General features: G+C 32.0%; 2 protein-coding genes and 1 long non-coding RNA gene across 3 annotated transcripts; 2 read left to right on the forward strand and 1 right to left on the reverse strand.

Moving 5' to 3' along the window:
- Nucleotides 1-3599: 3599 nt before the first annotated feature.
- LOC112728180 (protein ROOT PRIMORDIUM DEFECTIVE 1-like) lies at nucleotides 3600-5881 on the reverse strand. Its single transcript, XM_025778217.2, has one exon. The coding sequence runs from the start codon at nucleotides 5491-5493 to the stop codon at nucleotides 4267-4269; it is 1227 nt and encodes a 408-aa protein (XP_025634002.1). The 5' UTR covers nucleotides 5494-5881; the 3' UTR covers nucleotides 3600-4266.
- An 8525-nt stretch (nucleotides 5882-14406) lies between these two features.
- On the forward strand, nucleotides 14407-15476 carry LOC112730511 (uncharacterized). The gene is made up of 2 exons (XR_011868892.1): nucleotides 14407-14766; nucleotides 15130-15476. It is a non-coding gene; the product is annotated as an uncharacterized lncRNA (long non-coding RNA).
- Nucleotides 15477-22592: 7116 nt separating this feature from the next.
- Nucleotides 22593-24338, forward strand: LOC112728181 (zinc finger protein ZAT9-like). Its single transcript, XM_025778218.3, has one exon. The coding sequence runs from the start codon at nucleotides 22815-22817 to the stop codon at nucleotides 24102-24104; it is 1290 nt and encodes a 429-aa protein (XP_025634003.1). The 5' UTR covers nucleotides 22593-22814; the 3' UTR covers nucleotides 24105-24338.
- The last annotated feature ends 1424 nt before the right edge of the window (nucleotides 24339-25762 follow it).

Raw genomic sequence — 25762 nt, forward strand, 5'->3', positions numbered from 1 at the left:
CACCAAATGAAGGACTGTCCCAAGCTAAGGACTCTAGCATCTATCGCTAAAGAATGAGAGGTTCAATCGCAAGTGAATGAATGTGTTGGATCTGTCCAACTCATGAATGTTGTAAATGGCAAAGAGGCAAGCCCTATAAAAAAAAGGCTTGATGTATGTCAAAACCTTTATCAATGAAAAATCCGTCATGGTTATGATCGACACTAGCGCTACACACAACTTCATCACGCCTGATAAGGTAAAGAGGTTTGGATTGAAAATCACCAAAAAGAATGGCTGGTTCAAAACCCGTGAATATTAAGGTTGAACCTCTTAAGGGAGTAGCAAAAGGGGTTGAGATGACCCTTAGTTCTTGGAAGGGACTTGTAGATTTCTGAATAGCACCCATGGATGATTTCTAGATAGTCATCATGCTTAACTTGTAAAGAAAGGCAAATATAATACCTATGCCATACTATGATGTAGTATGCGCCATGGAGAAAGGGTCTTCATCCATGGTCCCTACAGTCTCTAAAGTTAGAAGACCACCGATGTTCTTTGCTATGCAACTCAAGAAAAGGTTCAATAAGAAAGAGATTACATATTTAGCTTTATTACAAGAGGAGTCAACATTTGAAAGAGAAGATGTCCCTCCTGAAATTAAGGAAGTCCTTGAAAAAAATAAAGATATGATGCTTTCCGAGTTACCAAAGCAACTACCACCTAAAAGGAAGGTGGACCACAAGATTAAATTGGAGTTAGGAGCGAAGCTGCCTATCTCAACACCATACAGGATGGCAGCCATTTTCATGATCGAAGGAGACATTATACGCATCATCAAGGAAGAGTTACATCATGATCCATTTGCCAAGAAGTTAGTGGAGTTGGCTAGAGAAGATAACACTAAAAAATTTTGGCTAGAAAATGATCTTCTCTACACCAAAGGAAGAAAACTACACATTCCTAAGTAAAAAAATTTAAGGAGAAAGTTGGTGAAGGAATGCCACGATACCAAATGGGTTGGTCATCAGGGCCAACAAAGGACCTTGACACTTATTAAATCTTCTTATTATTGGTCTCAAATAAGGGATGAAATGGAGAGCTATGCGAAGATTTGTCTTGCCAACAAAATAAAATTAAAAATAAAGAACCAAGTGGGTTGTTGAAACTTCTGCCTCCGCCAGAGCGATCATGAAAAGGTGTCTCTCTAGATTTCATATCTACTTTACCAAAATCTGAAGGATTTGTATCTATTCTCGTATTAGTGGATCGATTCTCAAAGTATACTACTTTTATACTTGTCCCTACTAATTGCACTGCAGATGAAGCAGCACGACTATTCTTCAATAATGTGTTGAAGTAATGGGGTTTACCTAAGAGCATCATTAGTGATCGAAATCCACACTTCACAGGGAGATTATGGACATAGCTATTCAAACTCCTTGGATCAAAGCTTCACTTCTCAACAAGTTTCCTTCCTCAAACTGATAGGCAGATAGAGAGAGTGAATGCATTATTCAAGTGTTACTTAAGGCATTTCGTAAGCGCTAATTAAAAGGACTGAACAAAATTTCTGGACATTGCTCAGTTCTCATATAATCTACAAAGGAGCGAGTCCATAGGGAAGAGTCCGTTCGAGATTGTGACTAGACGACAACCGTTTATACCACATTCTCTTTCTTCCTCTTACTCAGGGAAGAGCCTAGAGCTTATTATATGATAAAATCTTGGGAAGAACAAGCAGATGTCATTCGTTCTTACCTCGACAAAGCTGCAAAGAGGATGAAGAAATAGGCAGATAAGAAAAGAAGACATGCAAGCTATCAAGTGGGGGATAAGGTAATGATTAAACTTCTTCCACAATAATTTAAAACCTTTCACAAGGTTCATAAGGGTTTGATCTACAAATATGAAGGGCCATTTGAGATCATTGGGCGTGTTAGGGAGGTTTTATAAAGTACAACTCCCTCCCTCTATGAAGATCCATCCAGTCTTCTAAATGAATATGCTTAAACCATATCATGAAGACCAAAATGAACCGAGCAGAGATGACTCGAATCGATCTCTACCTGTGGTAATTAAATCATTCGATAAAGAGATCGAGGATATCCTAACTAATCGGGTTTGCGACGAAGAGGAGTGTCACTAAGTATCCAATACTTGATCAAGTGGAAAAGACTCTCAATAATAGAAGCTAGTTAGGAAGCTCGTGAAGATCTGTGGTAATTCCAATAACACTTAGAGCACTATCATGAACAGAACGCGACGAGGACGTCTACGCAATAGGTGGAGGAGAATGTCATGATAAATTTTAGAATGCTAGATTTAATGGTGTTTGTATAGTTTTCTAGAGTGTTTGAAAATGTTCTAGATGGTTCCGGAATGTTTTAGAATGTCCTAGAAGGTCCTGTAATATCCTAGAAGGTCTAGTAATATCCTAGAAAGTTCTAGAAGACTCTAAAAGGTTATGGAATATTTTAGAAAAGTGTGAATGTATATAAAAGTATGATGCGTAGTATAGAATAATTTAAAAATATTTAAAAAAATATGGTAAAATAGATATTTGTAGTGAAGATTTTAAATGATCAATCTGGATCGTTAATTAGATTTAATCCTAATTATCTATTTTCGGTATGACAACATAGTAACTAGAGTTTTTTTTCTGCAATTGTTTCCACAGAAACTTTAGAATGTCAGTACAATTTGGTTTAGAAAAATGTTACTGTGTATATTATATATATGGAATTGAATATGGACTATTATGTTAATTACTTATTCGATAAACCCTTTGAATTAAATATACTATTTATTGCTCTATCAGATTTTTAAAATAATAAATTATTTATAAAGAGAGAGTGTAAATACTAAATAGAAGGATAGTCATTGTTACAGAAGACATTGGTTTTTTTTTTTTTTTTTTTGGTCAAGTACACAAGACATTGGTTAGATAGATTATTTTCTAACTGTATTTGCATTTTGGGAGGAAACAAAGATGTCAAATTTTTTCAATCCGTGCTCCGAGTAGTAAAGGTGACGACATCTTTGGATGGGGGAGCAAAAGGGTCCATGTTTATGTTAAAGTGCTATTTGATGTATCACCAAAAAAAAAAAAAAGTGCTATTTGATGTAAAAGATCTACTTCTTTTTTTCTTCTATTTTTTGGCCAAACAATTTTGACCATGATAATCAAAGGGCAAACTTAGCTACCAATATACTAATACAAATATTGAATGTGCACCTCTATAACAATCTATAATGAAAATCGCCTAGAGTAAGATTCTTACTAAATTAATAAATATGTACGTTGCACATGGTCTTTTTTTGTTGATCTTTATTCTTATAAAACGAATTATCTTCATTCTTCATTCAAAATCACTATTCACTATAGTATAACCCATTCATAATTGGCACTTAGCTAGGTTTCTTGAGTATTTAATTAAAAAAATTATCAATAATAATATTTTTGCTTTTATAGTTTGCAGGAATTAAATGATGTGGGGAACATGTATGTGGGAAAATGACAAAATGTTCTAGCCCCTTTTGCAGAATTAAAATAGTGCACTTGTGACTTAAGTTCTTATTTATGACCTTACCTGTGTTGTCTCCAATCCAGAGCCCCTTTTGTGTCTACAAAAAACTGCTACATATCAAAGATTCACAAATCACAATATGCTTAGTTTGTTACTGTTAAATATACACTTTCTAAGCCATCAAATTTCTTGAACAATACTACAGAAGCCGACAAAGGCAAATAGTTATACTCATTGCAAACACATTTGAAATGTTTTTGAGCAACCTATGACCATTGATAATTAATTCTTAACCACCAGCAGTGTTTCGATCTCTCTTTAAATTAGCAACACCTACTCATGTTTGTTGTTCAACACAGAGACAGATATACATATAGTTCCATGCCTTTCCCACATAAATAACTTCAGGTGCCATAATCTTGAAAACAAAGCAAGGAATTCGCAGTACTTGTCACCAAAGAGTGAAGACTGCAGCAAAGCTTCTTTGGAAAGCATGGATCAAAATCAACAAAATGCCTTTGCATTCTTCATTGTCAAAATATTGTAACTCCAGATTTTTAAAATGTTGCCGTGGTAACATGTTGGAGTTAACTTATGCCCATTATCTTCCATCCATTTATTCTACTAAAGTAGAGCATAGCTTCTCATAAACTGGTTTACTCAAGTTAACAATCGAAGTTTTGCCTTTTGTATTTCTAGGACTTATGTTGGAAATGGATGATCAAGTAAACAAGGAATCTTAACAAACCTTTATCGCTCAAGAAGATAATGAGCCATGCCTTTGCTGTTTTTCCTCTTCTCCAATGTCGTCATCGTCGTTGCTGCTGCTTTCATCCTGCAAATTCGAATTAATAGAAGAACGACCACGACGTCCCATAGCAACAAGATCAAGAAGCCTTCTCCTTGCAACATATACAGGATTTGGTTCAATTAAACAACCTCGTTCATAAGCTTCCCTCAAGAAAACGGTATGCCGTTTCCCCTTTGTTGATAGATAGAAGATCCCGGGATGATCCAAGAACAGGTCCCTTATGTTGAAGTCAATCCCAAACCATTTTCTGAATTGGCTGATCTTTTCAACTTCTACCATCTTCTCCACAGTTAAACTTAGGAACTCGTGAACAATTGACACTGCTCGTTTCTCCATGGCCATCAATGCTGCCTTAGACTTCTTTTTCTCCCCCACGACCACCTCATAAGGCCCAACATATGGCAAAGTCTGCCATTCTTTCACCTTGGCCTTGAAATTCTTGCCTAGTTTCATCCCTGGAGGATACCCGTGCTTGAAACTGTACCGCAATTCTGTCCTTACATTGCAATCCTCCTTGCAGCACTCAACAACCCTCCAATCCTCAATGGCTGCTCTAAAACCATTTCGAGGAACACCTTCAACCAGCTTCAACAAATGAGTGTTAGGTTCATGAGCATCACACAGCTTGAAAACACTAGGATTTGCAGATATAACTGAGTCCTCGAAATTATCAGGCAGCCCAAGCTCCCTCCAGACCTTGAAAATCGCGCGAAGAGGAACCGTTTTGGACGCAGACATGGACAATATCCGAACCAATCGATCAACCACCATTGGCAAAGAAGCATTAATGGCCTTCTCTTCCTGCTTGGAAACATCAAGAGCAGCATCTGTGAGCCTGCAAAAAGGCTGCAACTTGGAGGGGTCATAATAAATTTGGAAGATGTGAGGAAACTTGCGGAGGAAGGAAGTGGCACCGCGGTTGAGATGGAGTTTCTGGGAGAGCCTGGAGAGGAAGTCAATGGACACGGACGGATTCCTAGGGTTTGCGAGGATGAGATCTTGAATGGCAATGACTTTGAAGAGGCTCTTGTACTTGTCCATGAGCTTCTCAAATGTAGGGTCTCGAACTCTCGAGGCAACATACTGAGCCGACGTAGTTTTTGATCGAATGGAGATTGAGAAACCAAATGAGTGCTTCTGTTTGATCAAAATTTTCATAATGTGGATTCCCATTGTTCGTCTCTATGCCTTGCAAATTCTTTTTGGCATTTCATCAAACACTTGGGGGTGAATTAGCAGAAGAAGAAAACAATGTGCCACTTGAATGAGCATAGAGAGATTGATTGGAAATAAAGTTGATGGCAACAGCGACTTGAAGTCCTGTAAATCCATTGGATTTCTTATATATATATATTTCACAGCAGAAACTCACCGAGTTTGAACTATTATATGTAGTCTAGCACAGTAGCAGAAGCTCTAGCCACGAGACAACCTCTAATCATTGCAAATAATTTATACTTTGCAATTTGAGAAGGCTAATGATGTGTCTCCTTTCTATGCCAATTTGGTTTATTAGGAAATAAGGTCTGGTGATAAAATTTTACATGTTATTCTAAGTGTGTTATTCTAAGTATATAAGATATCTTTGTATAAAGATGATATTGTAAATTGTTAAATGATTTAATATGTTTGATATATATTTAAATAAATCATCTAACGATTTAGATTTACAATATCGTCTTCACATGAAAATATATTCACAAAAATAATCACCAAAATCTTAAATAAATAAGAAAATATGTTCAACTTACTCATTTACAAATCAATTTGCATTTTCAATTTCTTTATCTTTTTATAGTTATACTACATACATAGCATTTATCTTCTAGTAAAACTTCTAAGTAATTTTTTTAAGGGAGATGCTACACATCCATGTAACCATGTAACCAAGTTGGCCAACACAAAAAAAACTCAATACCATTAAATGAAACGTGAAATATACGCGTCCAACACACACGAAATCGCTCTTGCCCAACGCTTCTTCTCCCTCACGCTTCATCTTCTTTTCACGCTCGTTTACGCAGGGATAGGGCTGGGAAAAAAAAATCTAAATATTGGATTTTAAACCAAATCCAAACCAAATCATTTAAAAAAATCCAGTTTTAAATAAAAAAAAATCCAAACCAAATTGGATCTCTTTTATAGTTTGGATTTTTAATCCAAACCATTTAAACGGTTTAAATCCATATCCAAATGCGGCACGGAGCGTCTTCTTCTTCTTCGCCTTCTTCTTCGCATTCCTCATTCTCCTCTTTCTCCTCCTTTTTCGCATTCCTTCTTCTTCACGTGTTTTCTCCTTATCATCATTCTTTTGTTGTTGTTGCTGCTGTATTTTTTTGTCTTTTCCTCATTCTCTCTCTGGTGAAGAAGCAATAGAAGGTGAGGAAGAAGAATTTTAAATAGTGCAGAATGAACCGAACACAATACTCATGGTGAACCGAACACAGTACTCATGGTGAACCGAACATAGTACAATTGTATAGTACTGAGTGAACGAAACATAATCCATTATATAAAATCAAATTCAAATAGCTGTCTATAGAATGAACTGAACACAGTACTCATGGTGAACCGAACACAGTACTCATGGTGAAACAATTGTATAGTACTGAGTGAACGAAACATAATCTATTATATAAAATCAAATTCAAATAACTCTGCCTACAATTTACATATTATCAATTCAATTCAATTCAGTACATCTCCATCCATTTAATTCAATTCAAATTAGCAATTGCATTCCATTCAATTCGATTCAAAACTGAATAATCCAAACTTTGTCAGTTTGATTCGTTTCAGAAGAGTAATCTAAATCGCTCTACTGATTACCAAAAAATTATGAACCCCTAAACAATGAACCCTAAACACTAAAACTAGAACCCTGAATACTAAACCCTGAACCTATAAACCCTGAATCCCTAAAACCCTAAAACCTAAACCCTAAACCCTACACCCTAAAACCTAAACCATAAACCCTAAACCTTAAACTCTGAACCCGAACCTTGAACTCTGAGCTCTGAACCCTGAATGCTAAACCTTAAACCCTAAACCCTAGACCCTGAACCCAAACCCTGAATACTAAACTCTGAACCCTGAATGCTAAACCCTAAACCCTGAACCCTACCGTATCCCCTAAACCCCTAAAACCCTGAACCCTAAACCCTAAACCCTAGACACCTAAACCCTAAATCCTCAACCATGAACATGGTGAACCGAAATTAATACACGGAGCAAACCAAAAGTTTGAAATACACTGAACCCCTGAACACTTAACCATGAACCCATAAACCTTAAACCCTAAAACCCTAAACCCTGAAACTATATCGTCATTCTTTTGTTGTTGTTGCTGCTGTATTTTTTTTTCCTTTCCTCCTTCTATCTCTGGTGAAGAAGCAGTAGAAGGTGAGGAAGAAGAGTTTTGAATAGTGCTTAATGAATCGAACACAGTACTCATGGTGAACCGAACATAGTACTCATGGTGAACCGAACACAATACAATTGTATAGTACTGAGTGAACGAAACATAATCCATTATATAAAATCAAATTCAAATAACTTTCTGCAGAATGAAGCGAACACAGTACTCATGGTGAACCGAACACAGTACTCATGGTGAAACAATTTTATAGTACTGAGTGAACGAAACATAATCCATTATATAAAATCAAATTCAAACAGCTTTCGGCAGAATGAACCGAACACAGTACTCATGGTGAACCGAACACAGTACTCATGGTGAAACAATTGTATAGTACTGAGTGAACGAAACATAATCCATTATATAAAATCAAATTCAAATAACTCTGCCTACAATTTACATATTATCAATTCAATTCAGTACACCTCCGTCCATTTAATTCAATTCAAATTAGCAATTGCATTCCATTCAATTCGATTCAAAATTGAATAATCCAAACTTTGTCAGTTTGATTCGTTTCAGAAGAGTAATCCAAATCGCTCTCCTATTTACCAAAAAATTATGAACCCCTAAACACTGAACTGTAAACCCTAAACCCTAAACCCTAAACACTAAAACTAGAACCCTGAACACTCAACCCTAAACCCATACACCCTAAATCCCTAAAATCCTAAAACCTAAACCCTAAACCCTAAACCTTAAACCCTGAACCCGAACTTGAATTCTGAACTCTGAACCCTGAACGCTAAACCCTAAACACTAAACCCTGAACCAAAACCCTGAATACTGAACTCTGAACCCTGAATGCTAAACCCTAAACCCAAACCCTAAACCCTGAACCCTACCGTAAACCATAAACCCCTAAAACCCTGAACCGTGAACCTTAAACCCAAGACCCCTAAACCTTAAACCCTCAACCATGAACACGGTGAACTGAAACTTTGAAACACACTGAACCCCTGTACACTGAACCCTGAACCCATAAACCCTAAACCCTATCGTCATTCTTTTGTTGTTGCTGCTGTTGTATTTTTTTGTCTTTTCCTCCTTCTCTCTCTGGTGAAGAAGCAGTATAAGGTGAGGAAGAAGAGTTTTGAATAGTGCATAATGAACCGAACACAGTACTCATGGTGAACCGAACACAGTACTCATGGTGAACCGAACACAGTACTCATGGTGAACCGAATACAATACAATTGTATAGTACTGAGTGAACGAAACATAATCCATTATATAAAATCAAATTCAAATAGCTTTTTGCAGAATGAATCGAACACAGTACTCATGGTGAACCGAACACAGTACTCATGGTGAAACAATTGTATAGTACTGAGTGAACGAAACATAATCCATTATATAAAATCAAATTCAAATAACTCTGCCTACAATTTACATATTATCAATTCAATTCAACTCAATTCAGTACAACTCCGTCCATTTAATTCAATTCAAATTAGAAATTGCATTCCATTCAATTCGATTCAAAATTGAATAATCCAAACTTTGTCAGTTTGATTTGTTTTAGAAGAGTAATCCAAATCACTCTTCTGTTTACCAAAAAATTATGAACCCCTAAACACTGAACCCTAAACCCTAAACACTAAAACTAGAACCCTGAACCCATAAACCCTAAATCCCTAAAACCCTGAAACCTAAACCCTAAACCCTACAACCTAAAATCTAAACCCTGAACCCGAACTCTGAACTCTGAACTCTGAACCCTGAACGCTAAATCCTAAACCCTAAATCCTAAACCCTACCGTAAACCCTAAACCTCAAAAATCCTAAACCCTGAACCTTAAACCCTAGACCCCTAAACCCTAAACCCTTAACCATGAACACGGTGAACCGAAATTAATACATAGGGCGAACCGAAAGTTTGAAACACACTGAACCTCTGTACACTGAACCCTGAACTCATAAACCCTAAACCCTAAAACCCTAAACCTTGAAACCCTATCGTCATTCTTTTGTTGTTGTTGCTGCTGTATTTTTTTTGTCTTTTCCTCCTTCTATCTCTGGTGAAGAAGCAGTAGAAAGTGAGGAAGAAGAGTTTTGAATAGTGCATAATGAACCGAACACAGTACTCATGGTGAATCGAACAGAGTACTCATGGTGAACCAAACATAGTACTCATGGTGAACCGAACACAATATAATTGTATAGTACTGAGTGAACGAAACATAATCCATTATATAAAATCAAATTCAAACAGCTTTCTGCAGAATGAACCGAACACAGTACTTATGGTGAACCGAACACAGTACTCATGGTGAACCGAATACAGTACTCATGGTAAAACAATTGTATAATACTGAGTGAACGAAATATAATCCATTATATAAAATCAAATTCAAATAACTCTGCCTACAATTTACATATTATCAATTCAATTCAATTCAATTTAGTACACCTCCGTCCATTTAATTCAATTCAAATTAGCAATTGCATTCCATTCAATTCGATTCAAAATTGAATAATTCAAACTTTGTCAGTGATTCATTTCAGAAGAGTAATCCAAATCGCTCTCCTGTTTACCAAAAATTTATGAACCCCTAAACACTGAACCCTAAACCCTAAACCCTGAACACTAAAACTAGAACCCTGAACACTGAACCCTGAACCCATAAACCCTAAATCCCTAAAACCCTAAAACCTAGACCCTAAACCCTACGCCCTAAAACCTAAACCCTAAACCTTAAACCCTGAACCCAAACCCTGAACTCTAAACTATGAACCCTAAACGCTAAACCGTAAACCCTAAACCCTGAACACTGAACTATGAACCCTGAATGCTAAACTCTAAACCCTAAATCCTAAATTCTAAACCCTACCGTAAACCCTAAACCCCTAAAGCCCTAACCTGAACCCTAAATTCTAGACCCCTAAATCCTAAACCCTCAACCATGAACACAGTGAACCGAAATTAATACACGAAACGAACCGAAAGTTTGAAACACACTGAACCCCTGTACATTGAACCCTAAACCTATAAACCCTAAACCCTAAAACCCTAAACCCTGAAACCCTATCATCATTCTTTTGTTGTTGTTGTTGCTGTATTTTTTTGTCTTTTCCTTCTTCTCTCTCTGGTGAAGAAGCAGTAGAAGGTAAGGAAGAAGAGTTTTGAATAGTGCATATTGAACCAAACACAGTACTCATGGTGAACCGAACATAGTACTCATGGTGAAACGAACACAATACAATTGTATAGTACTGAGTGAACTAAATATAATCCATTATATAAAATCAAATTCAAACAGCTTTCTGCAGAATGAACCGAACACAGTACTTATGGTGAACCGAACACAGTACTCATGGGGAAACAATTGTATAGAACTAAGTGAATGAAACATAATCCATTATATAAAATCAAATTCAAATAACTCTGCCTACAATTTACATATTATCAATTCAATTCAATTCAATTCAGTACACCTCCGTCCATTTAATTCAAAATTGAATAATCCAAACTTTGTCAGTTTGATTCGTTTTAAAAGAGTAATCTAAATCGCTCTCTTGATTTGAAGTTGAGTCATTTATTGTTTCAATTCAGAAGTGCAGATCGAAAAAGAAAACGAAGAAGAATAGGAAGAAGATAAATGCAACCAGATCGAAATAAGAAAACGAAAAGATGAACGCGACCAGAGGAGAACGACGAAGGCAATGTAGATCAATAAGGAAGAACGCGAGCAGAAAAGCAGGAGGTTTAAGTTGCAGCAGAAGGTTTACGTTGAGCAAAGTTTTAGGTTGCAACACGTTATATGTAGCGCGTGTATGACAAATGAATGAGGGGTGGGGACGCGCGTGTGGAGGAAATTACTTGGTTAACAACCATGTAAAAAATACATGGATGCAGAGCTTTTTCGTTTTTTTAAAAGATGTAGAAAAAAATTCATAGAATAATGGTGAAATCATTTTATAATTGTATAGCTTTTAGGGCTGGCAATTCATACCCTACCCGCGGGTATCCAACCCGGTCCAACCCGTTCGGGTAGGGTAGGCTACCCGCACCTCATATATAACACATTTTTTAAAAATTAGGTATATAGTGAAGGAAGTGAGAGTTGAACCCACAACCTCCCTTATGTAATGACTTACAATAAGTAAACAACTACTAAACTAGTTAGTTAATTTAGTAATTTAGAGCATTAATTTTTTATTTTTTATGTTATTAATATGTATAAAATTCGAAATGATTGAATTTTATATTTACTTTGAAAAATTTGATATTTCTGCGGGTAGGGTAGGGTAGGGTAGGGTTTAGAATTTTAGGGTGCGGATAGGGTTAGGGTTGAGAGATTCTCAACCCACAGGTAGAGTAGAGTAGAGCTTTAATAAAATTTTCAACCCGCGGGTAGGGTTAGGACCCTATCCTACCCTACCCATTGCCAGTCCTAATAGCTATTCCCCTTATTTTAGATACTGATAATTAATTATTAAAAATGAAAGTGTCTAGGCTACCATCAATTCAATTATTTTATTCATTATTTATTAAATAAAAATTAACAATTTTAGATTTATTTTTTTATCTATATATCAAAATGTTATTACAGTTAACAAGTCTTAGCATAATAAAACTTAATTTTTTTTCATACTTTTTTTTTGAAAAGTTAATACCTTTGTACTTATCTTCTAATATTTGGAGAAAAGAAAGTACATATAATGTATTGTTAAAAAATATATTATTAAAATTTTTTTATATTATTTTATACTAAAATATTAATCCGGACAATTTTCTGTTTTACTAAAATATCAATCTTGAACATTTTTCAATTTCTTCTGGCACCTATAATTTGAACTAAGGCAGGACGGTTCTACCAAGAGGCTCTTGATATATTGTAGCCTCGTTCTTTTTTGTGACACACTCTTAACTTAAAAGGATGGAAATATCGAAAGGGTAATATTATTTTAATCTTAGCTTTGTGCAATGTCATGTATATTAGTATAAAACTTTTCTTGTATGCTTATCTTTCAAGGTGTAACTCAATTCCTTAATATATATAATATTTAAACTAATTCAAGAATCCAAATATTACTAGTTGAAATAGAAGTATAGAACGTAATCCTAATCCACATATTTCTAAATTGAAATTGAGAAACAAATAAGCATAAGTGATTTTTTTTTTTTTTTGGTCATAAAGCATAAGTGATTGAATGCGTTGTTTGTCTTCCATATTGGACTGATAGAACTTTTTTTTTTTTGCCTTTCATATTGGGTTGGCAGAACCTGTTTTTTCTTACATTTAAAAAATATAAGAGAAGTATAAATTTCGAGTGAGATCTTTTAAATTATCTTTCACCAACACTCCCACAGTAAAAATAAGGAGGAAACTCACCAATTTGTTTGCATCTGCATATAATGCTTAGTCTAACAAAGAGGTCTGTGGTCTGTGTTAGGAAATTATTTAATTTTTTAATTTGTTTGTGAATAATAAATATATTAATTATAAATATAAATTATGCTATTTTAAATTAAATGATTTATAAAACGATGATCTCATTTATTATTATAAATGCTAAATTGAATAAGTCATAATTATTTTTTATTTGAAATCAAATGAGAATAAAAACAGATATGATCTTTTGGATTTTAGATATTATTTTTATTTGGACTTTAAGGTTTAATAGGTGTCATGCTCAAATTAAATATAAATAGTGACTTCAGAGTCGATCCTCAACATACCAAAGTTAGTTCAGCAACTTTTTTTTCATTAGAAAAGTTGCAATTCAACCGTCCTAATAGAAATATAGAAATTTTTTAGTTGAAAAAAATTGAGACAACTCATGTATGCTTTGACACTATATATATATATATATATATATATATATATATATATATAATTTTTGGTGATTTAATATAAATAATCTGGATTATAAAACAATTTATTCCAACAATATGAACAATTATTTTACACATACATATAATTTTAGTTTAACAGGAGTTTAAAAAGATGACAATGATGAGCAATTCCCTTCAAAACCTTACTGAAGAGAAGTCCATTATGTAGCACCTACTGACCTTATATATAAGCTCTTCAATAATATTTAAGAATTGTAACAGTTCCTTTGAACATCTTACATTATATATATTGAGTACAACAATCGGTTTAACTGATGCAAAACATAAGAATAATAGTTAGGTTTCATCTAAAGGAATAAAATATACAAATAATAGTTGTGGAAGTTTGTTATAGGAACCTTATTAATTAGGTTCCTATCTTTTTCCTTTCATATTAAAGTACCAAAAATAAAATAAGAAACATGAACTCAACTATTTAGCTAATAAAAACAAATTTCAGAATCTCCATCCTCGCGAAGCCTTGGCTTAGCTTTATCATGAAATAAAAGTACTAAGGTCAAGTAGTAATAATAATCCAAACTTCTAATATATAGATGCATGCACATAATGTATATTTTCCAAGGTTATGAAAACCGGACCGGACCGGCCGGTTCAACTAGGTTAACCAGAAATCGGTCAATTAGCCGGTCCGATCCACCTACAAAATCGTCTTGCAAAAAATCGGTAAAAAAACCGGCCAAATCTGTGGTTAACCGGCGAACCAGTCAAATTGGCCGGGTTTTAGCAAGTACCGGTTTTCCCTCCCAAGCCACGAAACGGTGCCGTTTTGGCGCTGCTTTAAAAAAAAAGGAAAAAAAATAAAAAAAGACTGAAGCATCAGTTCTCTACTTCTCTTTGAAGACTTCTACTCACTCCCAAGTCCCAACCCTAACTTTCTCAGTCTCTCTTCAACCTTCTTCCTCCAAAGTACAAACACCACCGTCACCTCCAACAAACGCCGGAGCAAAGCATCACCGTCGTGGGTCGAAGGTCACCGTCGCGTCCGGGTCGAAGGTTGCCGTCGCGAATCGAGGTCGAAGGCCACCGTCGCGGGTCGAAGCATCACCGTGTTGGCGTCGTCGTGGTCGTCAGCTTGTTGTCGGCACCGAACTGTCACCGTCACCGAAGCGTGGGTCGACGTCTGGCTTTGACAGTCTGACCTTCTATGCTCTCGGCCTCTCCCGTGGTGAGTACTCAATAGTCAGTACTTCAATCTTTTCCTTCTTTCAATTAATTTCATTTATTTGGTGATAAAACTGTATGAATTGGACAGATTTGAGTTCATGGTTGTTCATGGGTTCTTGTTCTGTTTTTCAATTAATTTTTTTTATTTTGTTAATTATTCTTGTTTTGTTTTTCAATTTTGTTTATTTTAAATTTCGGTATACAAATTCAATTCTGCTATGTTGGATTTGGCTATATTGAGTTTTGTTGATTTCTGCTCTGTTGAATTTTGGGGTTTAAAATTTAAATTCAATTATGCTCTGTTAATTATGTTGAATGAATGTCGTATGAGTTATATGGATTGATATATTTTTCTGGATTCTAGATTGCTGTCATTTTGAATTTAGATGGAACAGCCACAAAATGATCCGCAACTACAACATAATTCTGTGGGCATCTTCAAGGCTAGAAATTATGGAATTAGCCCTCTCTAGTTGCTTGTTGAGAACCATTGTATTTTGATTGACTTCATTTAGTGATTTTGTTCAGGTTCACTTTTCTTTTCAATTTGAATTAACTCTTTTAAAATAATTTTGTTAATTTTTTGTGGTACTTATTAATTTTGTTGATTGTTAATTGTTGATTTAATTGTCTAATTGTTTGGATTCTGACTTCTGAATTTGTTTTTTGAACTTTTGATGTCGAATGTAATTGATAATTTTCTGTTTTGAACTTTTGGTGCTGCATGTATTCTTTGCTTCTTGATGTGATTAGAAATTCTGTAAATCTGTTCAACAATCAATATTTAGTCATTGACTGTAACTGTATTTAATTTGTGTAAATTTGTGTTTGTAAATTGTAGTTGTTACTAATTAAAAATTTTTATTTTTGAAGATAGAACAACTAGATAATGATCAAGCATTACATATATTAATTTTTAATAATTTTATTTAATATTTAATTAAACCGGTTGAATTTCGGTTGAACCCCAATCAGACTATTAAACCAATTGTTTTACTGATTTATTAACTGGTCTGATTCTCGTAACCTTGATATTTTCTTAACCTATCATTAATTCCATTAAATTTTAATATATTAGCAAGGGGCATATGAGCATGTATTTCAAAACCGAATTTTTGCAACTTGCTGCAATATACATGTGCATGGATATTAATGGAATAATTAATGGACCATTTTGCTTCTTCCTCCTCCTTAATCCTCCCTTTTCAACTCAGGGAAAATAGGTAAGACAACCTATTAAAGATTTACAATTTAATCTGCATTTAGTATGATTGATCTGTTATAAAATACTTATAAATTCAGACTAATTTAAAAATTTAATTTTATTAATAGACCAAATCCAACTTCATAAAATAATTTAATAAGTTTGTTAAATCTGTCTGAACCTATTAAAATATAAAAATAATTTTTTATAATTAAAATAATTATTAAAAATTTTAAATTTATTATACTTTATTATAAATATTTCTTTATATTTTAAATACTATAAAAATTTAGATATTATTATACGAATTAAATTTAATATATTGTATATAAATATTTTTTTAATTTTTTAAAATATTTTTTATTTTTTTATTTTAATAAAAAATGATATATATCAGACTTTTTATCACACTTCAACTAGGCCAAATTCAATAACAAGTCAAGCTTAGCTTATTAAAAGTGAAGTTTGGCCTAATCTAACTTATTTCCATCCCTACACCTCCTCCATTCAAAGGTTTTTTTTTTTTTTTATTAGGAGAATGGTTTGAACAATATCCAATTTTAGACATTACATACACATTATATTACTCACTTACATCACATATTCACACATCTAATATCTAAATTTTTCATTATTATAGTTTTAAGTTCGAGTTCACATAATGAAATTAAAGTGTTTAAATTTAAACTGATCTAAATTAAATTACTCATGTTCAAACCGAAGATCAATTAAAATTTCATTAATTTATATTTTATTAGATGTTAATTATGCCAAACTACATGTATGGATAAGATCGGATTTTAAATATAATTCTCAAAACCAATTCAATCTAATCTAAAATCGGACAATGTGATATAATATTATTATTTTACTATTACATTTAAAATTTTACTTATAATATGTTCAATTTATTATACATTTTTATTTTATTCATATATTATTATTATTTAGTGATTATTTTATGAACTCAAAATAAGATTTGTTTATTTATTTATTTTAATCAATTTATAATTTATTTTCTATTTTATATTATTATATTGATTTTTTAAGATACAATTTAGATTTTTTATATTATTATTTTTTATTTAAGATTTGATATTAAAACTTGTTATGTATATTTAAATTTTTTTTTAATTTATAAAATTATAAATTCAATCTAATTCAACCGTTTAAATTTGCATCAGATTGGTTTGTCAAAAAAAAATTGCAAATTCAATCTAATTTAACCATTTAAAATTGAACCAGATTGGATTATCTAAAAAAATTATCCAATTCAAATATGATATTGCAAGGCAAAGATAATTGAACCCTAGCCAAGTCTGTGAACCGAATCCTTTTTAAGAAATTCAAAAACAAAAATTGAGATACTAACCAATAACCTCTTCTATAACCTTACTCACTTTATACACTCGGCTAAGTTTGTTGTTACTATATATGATGCCAACAACCATACATAATATAAATGAATTCATTAAAATTATCATATAATTTTATTATCATTCAATAACAATGTTCTATTATAATTTTATATGATATATATAGATATTGTATTAAATTATAAATGCATTGATTTATTTTTACTATTTAATTTTTATTTTATAGATTTAACAAATTTGTGTCGTAAGAATACATTTTAAAAATATAATAATAAAAATTTTTAAATATTTTTATAGCAACCGAATTAATTATGAGTTCAATTTTGATAGCTACTATACTGCTATCTTAAGAGCATGTTGTTTCTTGACCAAAAAAAAAAAAAAGAGCATGCTGTTTACAAATTGGACTATAGCCCAACTAGCAATGGACCACTTCAAGAAGGCCCAACGTGAAAAAAAATTATGCTAAAATACTAAGCATAGCGAAATAAAAATTTCCAAATAAGAGAATCTGCTTCTTAATGCCAGATTTCTAGTATGCACAAACATGAAGATGAAGATTGCAAAAGAATAATGTTATATATACAATAGTGAAAAAAAAGAGCTTAATTGATATACATGTATGGTATAAGAAAATTTTAGGCCATCACTCAATTATATATTTATTTTATAAGATGTTCAAGATATTAGATCGTTGAGTAAAAAAAAATTGTCTATGTAATATATGAAAGTTAAGCCCAAAAAAAAAAAGCTTTCAATTTTTGTATTAAAATAAGAATAATTATTAAACAACATATAAAGTAAAATAATTTACTTATGCATTTTTAAAAAAGAAATAGTGTAGAATTTCATAAATTAATATAAAAATTATGAGTCTTATATATTTATGTTTTTTTCGTGACTTATATATTTATGTTTGAAAGGAAGGGGATGGGCTTAAACCTTTTTAAAAGGGAGAATTTCGTTTTTTAATGTGAAATTTAAGAATGTTTTAAATTTAAACATGTTAAGTTTAGATGAATCTATATAGAATTATAGATCTATACTTAGGAGTTAAAATACCAACATAATTTTTAATATAGATTAGTAGTAAAGCGTACTTGTAAAAGAAACTCATGTTTACCATGTGATTTTCATGTATTCACATTTCATACTTTACATATAAGTTTTATTTCAAGATTTTAATAACTTTCTTTATGATCGAGACATTTCTTTAATTCTTTCTTGTTTGGTTATTAAATCGGTAATAATAACCATAAAAATCATCGGTTACATTGTTAAAAAATGAATATAATAATTATAGAATGAAGTCTACGTATAAAAATGAAATATACATTTTCTTTTAAAAAGTGCATTTTGTTTTCATTTATATACAAATTGTTAAAATCAAGATAATTATTTCCAACCCACTTCTGAGTCGTCAGTCTTCTCAAAGTCCTAACTCCCAACTTTCTTCTTGACTTTAAAGTATTGAATGCATTTTCATACCAAAGAAGTCTGAGGCAATAAATTAAATACACTATCACAGTACTAGTGTAAACTAAATGACTACATTTACTTAAATGGTATTTGCACAAAGACAACGAGGTCCTATTTAGATGCAGATTTTTATTGACCTATTCATATTCAAAACAGTTTAACAATCATCTTGGCATGGTGCACACTTTTTTGGGTATATCACGTAATTTTTTTACTTATAAAATTTATTTTTGTGACTTTTACTATGCAGAATTTAAATTTATTTTTAAAGTCTTAAAATTTATATCTATTGTAAGTTTGTAACACTTTAATTTTGAATTCGAAGAGATTTTATCAATAATCCAAGATCAATTATTTTTTGAGAAGTTATCAATTTTTTAAAAATATTTTATTCAGTCATAAATTTTGAAGAAGATAAATTTATATTCAAATATTGAAATCAGTTTTATTTTTAAAAACATTTTTAAAAACACGCATTTTAAAACAAACCCTAATTTTAGCGTTTATGTTTAATGTAGCCAAAGTTCAAATGATTCATGCGTTTATTTAATCATTTTTTTTCTTTTGAAAAAAAAAAAAACAGGAAAATAGAGCAAAGAGGTTTGACACAATGCATACGGCATTCTTCACCATCATGACTTCATGACCAAGTTGATTTGTTTTTTCCTCTTTAGTTTTTATTAATTAACAAGGTGTAATTAATGAAATCAACAAATTACAATTAATTGAGTGCCAAAAATGAAGAAGGAAAGGACCGCGTCTATAGGTTGAAAAACAAAAAAGAAAAATGAAAAAAAAAAAAAGGCAATTTTGCTGTGTTGTTGTTTGTGTGAAGGGAGTGTGGGGAAAGCATTACGAAGCAAACTTTAATACATATAAAATTGAAAAAATTTCAAATGTACCAGTGTTCCAGTTGTTTTAACCGTTGATTTTAATTAATATATATTACATATAATTTTATAATTCAGATCAACGGTTAAAATAATTAGAATACCGGTATTTTCGGTACACTTAAAACTCTTCCTATAAAATTATAAATAAATAACTATGAGAGTAGCTATTAGCATATGAAGGAAGGGACTGAGTCTATTGAACCCTAACAAAACGGCATTTACTTCCACCAATCCCATACAATACTCCATTCTCAAAGATAGGGTAGTTAATTAGTTTCCCTACCCTTTTCCCTCACCCTTCATTACCATCACACATTTCAAACTAAGATCCAAAATTAAGGGGCTAAAACACCATTATCATCCACCCCAAACTTTTTATTTAAGAAAAAGAAAGGGGTCCCCTAAAAAATTCCCTAACTATATCTTAACTTTTCATTATTTGATTGAGATTAGTAACTACTTAGGTAGGATAACAAATGAGACATAAGCATGACCAAAATTTGAATCCCAATTTATTTATGATATTAAATAAGAGTAAGATTTTATTTTATAGCACTGAACTAACGCACATTTTTTTTGTGTTCTATATAAAGTATGAGTTTAAGCATTTCACATTTATGATCCAATGCTAAGTATGAGTTAAGCATGGTTGATTGTAAAAAAAAATGCTAAATATTCAATTACTCGTTTTCATATTAAAAAATTGTTTAACTCAGCTATTTACTATTTTGAAAATCTTATAGAAAAAAAAAATCAAATGACATTGTAAATCTTAAAACTACTTTTTATTAATGTCAAAACAAAACATGTTTAAACTAAAAATTCAAAAAAATTAATCACAAATAAAATATCATTTTCATTCTTTTTCCAATTTCATAAAACAATCATAACAAGTAGGGGCTAATAAATTTAGATCCAATCTGATCCGTAAATTCGCATATTCAATTAAATAATATAAAATATTATAAATAATTAAAACAACAACAACCAAGTAATAATACAAGTTTTAATATATGAAATTCCAAGAGTGCAATGCAAATTGAAAACCAAACTAAATTAAAAAAACACTTAAACACTATAACATAATTGAATAATTAGATTTGGTTGTTTTATTTTTATTATTATTCATATATGTTTGGTTGTTTTATTTTTATTATTTAAAAAAATAGAGTTTAATAGTATTTTGGAAATAAATATATTTAAAAGAATAAAAAAATATTTTTTTTAGAAAGACTAAAAATTATTTTTATCCAATTAGAAAGATTAGAAATTTATGGATTAAATCATATCAAAGTCTAAAATATTCAAATATTTGATTCTATTCAATATTTTAAATTTAATTGGCATTGAGATTTTATCCATATCCAATCCTATCATTGTGGTTGGAATCATCTACATCTTTCTATACAACTAATTAACTGCGTCTTGTCACTAATTTTTAAATTTTTAAATTTTAAAAATTATTTTAAAATATAAATTTAATTTAGAAGAGATATTGAATCAATTTTAAAAATAAAATCTGGGTTAAAGAACAATCCAACAAGCAAAATCTACTACGCTGACAATTGGCACTCTATAATTATCATCGCCACAAAAATAACAGATTACAGAATCAAACTAAAACAGAGAAATAAAAATGCTACTCTGGTAACAATTACTGATTTAAAAACACACACGAACACGTTGATTCGGTTTTCGCTTCATTAATTAAGGTCAATTTTATAATTAAGAGTTAAAACCATGACATTAACCAGTGGGTTACCTACTGAAAAGCACAAAAGGCATATATGATGATAGTTACGTGTAACGCATCACAGCCAGGTAATGTTAATAATCAGTTGTAATCCTTCTCTTTCTGCTAAGTATTTTATTAAGGCTTTGTCGTTACAACAAACTATAAACAAAAGTGCAGTTTTTTTTTTCTTGACTTGGACAAGCAAGCTGCACGCCACTGGTTTAAGCTGAAAAAAGTTGTGAATTTCTTAAAATACCCTTTCCATTTTTTTTTTGAAAAAAAAAATCCCACTAAATTAAATTTTTAGTGTTTGAAATAACTATAAGAGGAAAAGTTCTTACGAATTTTCAAGATTTTATCCTGAAGAAGATCGAGATTTTGATATTTTTCTTTTTCTAAAAAGTCAGAATCTTAAAAAATAATAAAAGAAAAGAAAAACTTACCTTGAATTAGTACAAAAGGGCATTTGGAAATTGACCTTGAAAAAACATAAACAAAGAATGAAAGTTGCTGCCTTGAAGGTGCAAAAGAGAGATTGAGTGAGAAGAATATAATTCTAAAAGGATAAATAAAATTAATTAAAACTAATAGAAAACGGGTAAGTCTCGCATGTTACATGTACTTAACAAAATTAAAAGAAAAAGCATCAATTTCATGGTGGCGTTGTTGTTTTTATTTATTTATTTATTTATTTATTTTTTTTGTTGAAACCACCTCCTAAAAGGACTAAGAGGAATAAAAAATCACAAAATTACAAATTCAGAAGAGAGAAATAGAAGAATAATGCTATATATTAAAATTAGTCATTAAAATTATATTTTATAAAAATTTAATTTTAATGTACTGCATAAAGTAATATATATAATTGATGACAATATAAAACGTTTTATATTTTAATTTTTATTTTATATTAATAATTAATTTTAATATATATGAGGTATAGTTAATAAAAATAAAGTATTGAGTACAAGTGTAAGGTTAATATTGCTAAAAAAATTCTCGTCTCCTAACATTTCTAGAAAAGAAATCCATATTTTAATTTTGTTTTCTTTCTTATTAAACAAAAAGAAAAAAAATAATAATTTATGAACCCTTTTTTCGTATATATATCTCCCTTAAGTGGAAGAATGCTTTGCACCTACTCTTTTTACGCACACAAAAAAAACACTCCCCACACAACATATAAAAAGAACAAACACAGATCCAAAAAAGTGCTTATAAACAAAATAAAACAGAAAAGAAAAAAAAAAGAGAAACAGAACACAGAACAAAACGAACGCCTCTCTCTGTTTTGCTCTGTTTCTTATTCTTCTTCTTCGTTTGATTCGTTCATTCTGTCTTTCTTTCTTTTCTTCTTCAAATATGGAGAAGCACAAATGCAAGTTATGCTTCAGAAACTTCTCTAATGGAAGAGCTTTGGGGGGACACATGAGGTCTCACATGATGAACCTCCACGTCCCTCCAAAGCCGAACGAATCGCCGTCGCCGTCGCCGCCTGCAATTCAACTCAGCTTCGAGGCTGAGTCGTCAACTCCGCTCTCACCATCGGCGTCGTCGTCATCTTATTTCGGAAAAGAAGACGATACGAGCTTGTACTATGGCCTCAGGGAGAATCCAAAGAGAAGCTTCAGGATCGCGGATCCTGAGTTCTCGTTCGTGGCTGCCGGAGACACCGGATCGGTTATACTCCAAGAAGATCGAGAGAGCGAAACGGAGTCTTCAAAGAACGTAACGAAGAAAAGATCCAAAAGAGCGTGGAAACTCGGCGGCGGCGGTGATGGTTTCAATAGCAAGAAGGTGAAACTGAGCCAACTCGGTAACGGCAACAACAAGAACGAGTCAGCGAGTTCGGCTTCCGATGCAACCACCGAAGAAGACATCGCATTATGGCTCATGATGCTGTCACGTGACACTGGTAACAATTGGAAGATTAATCACAAGATCAACATAAACATAGAAGAACAAGAACTGGAAGAAGAAGATTATGACGAAGAGGACGAAGACGAAGAGGAGGAAGAAGAGGACGAAGGCGAAGAGAGTGATGAGTATGAGGTTGTGAAGAACAAAGCGAAGTCGAATAAGGTGAGAGGAGGAAGGTACAAATGCGAGACGTGCAACAAAGTTTTTAGGTCTTATCAAGCATTGGGTGGCCATAGAGCGAGTCATAAGAAGATGAAAATGGATTACAACAATCATAATGATTCTGAATTCATGGTGGTAGAGGATCACGCTGATGAGAATGTTAACAACAATAATAATGAAGTTTTTGCTTCTTCTGCTTTGGCTTCCGTAGAAAACGGTAACAACAACAATGGTGGCAATAACAATAACAAGAAGATCCATGAATGTCCCGTTTGTTTTCGAGTTTTCGCCTCCGGTCAAGCTCTCGGTGGACACAAGAGAACTCATGTTACTACTGTCTCTACTCCCACTATCACTACCAGAGCAATAGCAGAAGTAAAAGCAGAAGCAGAAGCAATCGCTGCCTCCAAGGCCGCGGTTGCCACCGCTAGTTCCTCAAAGCTTGGAAGAGAGAGTTTCATAGATCTTAACCTCCCTGCCCCGGCCGAAGAAGATGATGCGAGCCAATTCGAGGATTCCGCGGTTTCGGATGCAGAGTTTGTGAATCCGGTGAAGGTTTTTCCTAGATGAAAGTTTTTTCTCATGATAATTATGATAATTATGATGATTATCTTGGTTGTTATTGATCCAAAAAGGTACTAAAAAGTTTTGGTTCAGTATTTTTCTTTCTTTTTTCTATGTTCTCTTCTCAAGAACAATTTTTAGATTTGTTCAGTTACAGCTAATTGGGGTAATATGGTTTACTCTATAGTTGTTATTTACTTAATAATTTCAATATCAATTATCATTCTCTTCTGATTCTAACTCTAATTCAGTTCTTCTAAAATTGCTATGGCTTAGTTCATGTAAGATAGACCTTGGAGTTAGAATATCCATCAACTAAGAACTGAACTCAAACTCTTTTCATACTTGTTGTGTTAGTCATATTTAACTAAATTTTTTTTCTTGTCTTTGAATATAATTTAATAGTAGAATGGAATTCTGGGATATTCATGCTGAACAAAGACTTATTTTAGAGATTTTGATTAAATTAATGATTAAATAAATATATGAAATGAGTACAGATGACATATATTAAAGTTTTTTTTGTTTTATTTTACTTTTATTTTATTGTATTATTCTTAGCTTTGGTATGGAGTTATGGAAAAGAATTGGCAAAAGCATGCGTGTTTTAGTGGACAGTGTTTTAGCCACCAAGCAAATACCAAGTAACTGTTCTACCCAGTACCCATTCATTGCTTGTAAATATTAAAATTAAATCAGATTTATATAACAATGTCATTATCACAGGAAGTTTATAAAACCTGATTATCTTATTAATATAGAAAAGTAGTTTCCACTTCTGAGTTCTGACCACCGTCATTGTACAGTTCATGAACATGATTCTTATTTCTTTTTTTCTTTTTTTCTCTTTTTGCAAAATAAAATTTAAGTGTCTCTCATCATTTTTTCCCACTTCTAGCTGCTTTCAAACCTTTTCTCAGAGATTTTCATGAGTAGTAGATATTATTACTAAGTGAATCAGAAAGATTTAATGGGAGCAAGAGCATGGTGGTGATTGAGTCTGATTTTCATTAAATTTTCCATTTTTTCCATTTATGGGAAGATGGTGTTGTGAAAACAATAAAGCAAAGAGATCCCTTATTTTATTATTTGCTGTTTGATTTATTTTGGCTTAGTTGGGCGTGACTCAAGGTATCTAGCTGAGGCAGGCCTTTTGATTCTTTATGGCAAGCTTTCAGTCTCCCTCATTAAATTTGTAATAAATGACATATGATTCATTTCCTATACTCTTTTTTATTTTAATTACATATGAAATGTGTGTTATTCATACTCCCTTTGATCTTAGCATCCTTTTCTAGTTAGACGTGGGGTGTGACAAAAAAGTGAAAATTATTAGTTAGGAATTGAAATGATTGAAATAGATACTTTCAATTGCATTTTGATGAATGCAATTAACTAGTAAGAGATTTTTTATAAGCATTAGATTTCATTTCACTAACTACATTTACTTATGGTCCTATATGGTGAAATTTGACACACAATTTTTTTCAATTAGAAGTTACAATTTAGTTGATTTGTTATCATACTCATCTAATAGTAAATAAGTGTATGTGATGATAAGTTAGTGTGTATATATAATATTGTACAAAACATTTACTATAAATTATTATTTTATTGGGATTTGGTCAATTAGTAGATAATGGGTTGCACTATTTTGATTTGGA

This window comes from Arachis hypogaea, chromosome 12 (genome assembly GCF_003086295.3).
Source record: "Arachis hypogaea cultivar Tifrunner chromosome 12, arahy.Tifrunner.gnm2.J5K5, whole genome shotgun sequence".
Classification (NCBI taxonomy): Eukaryota; Viridiplantae; Streptophyta; class Magnoliopsida; order Fabales; family Fabaceae; genus Arachis; species Arachis hypogaea.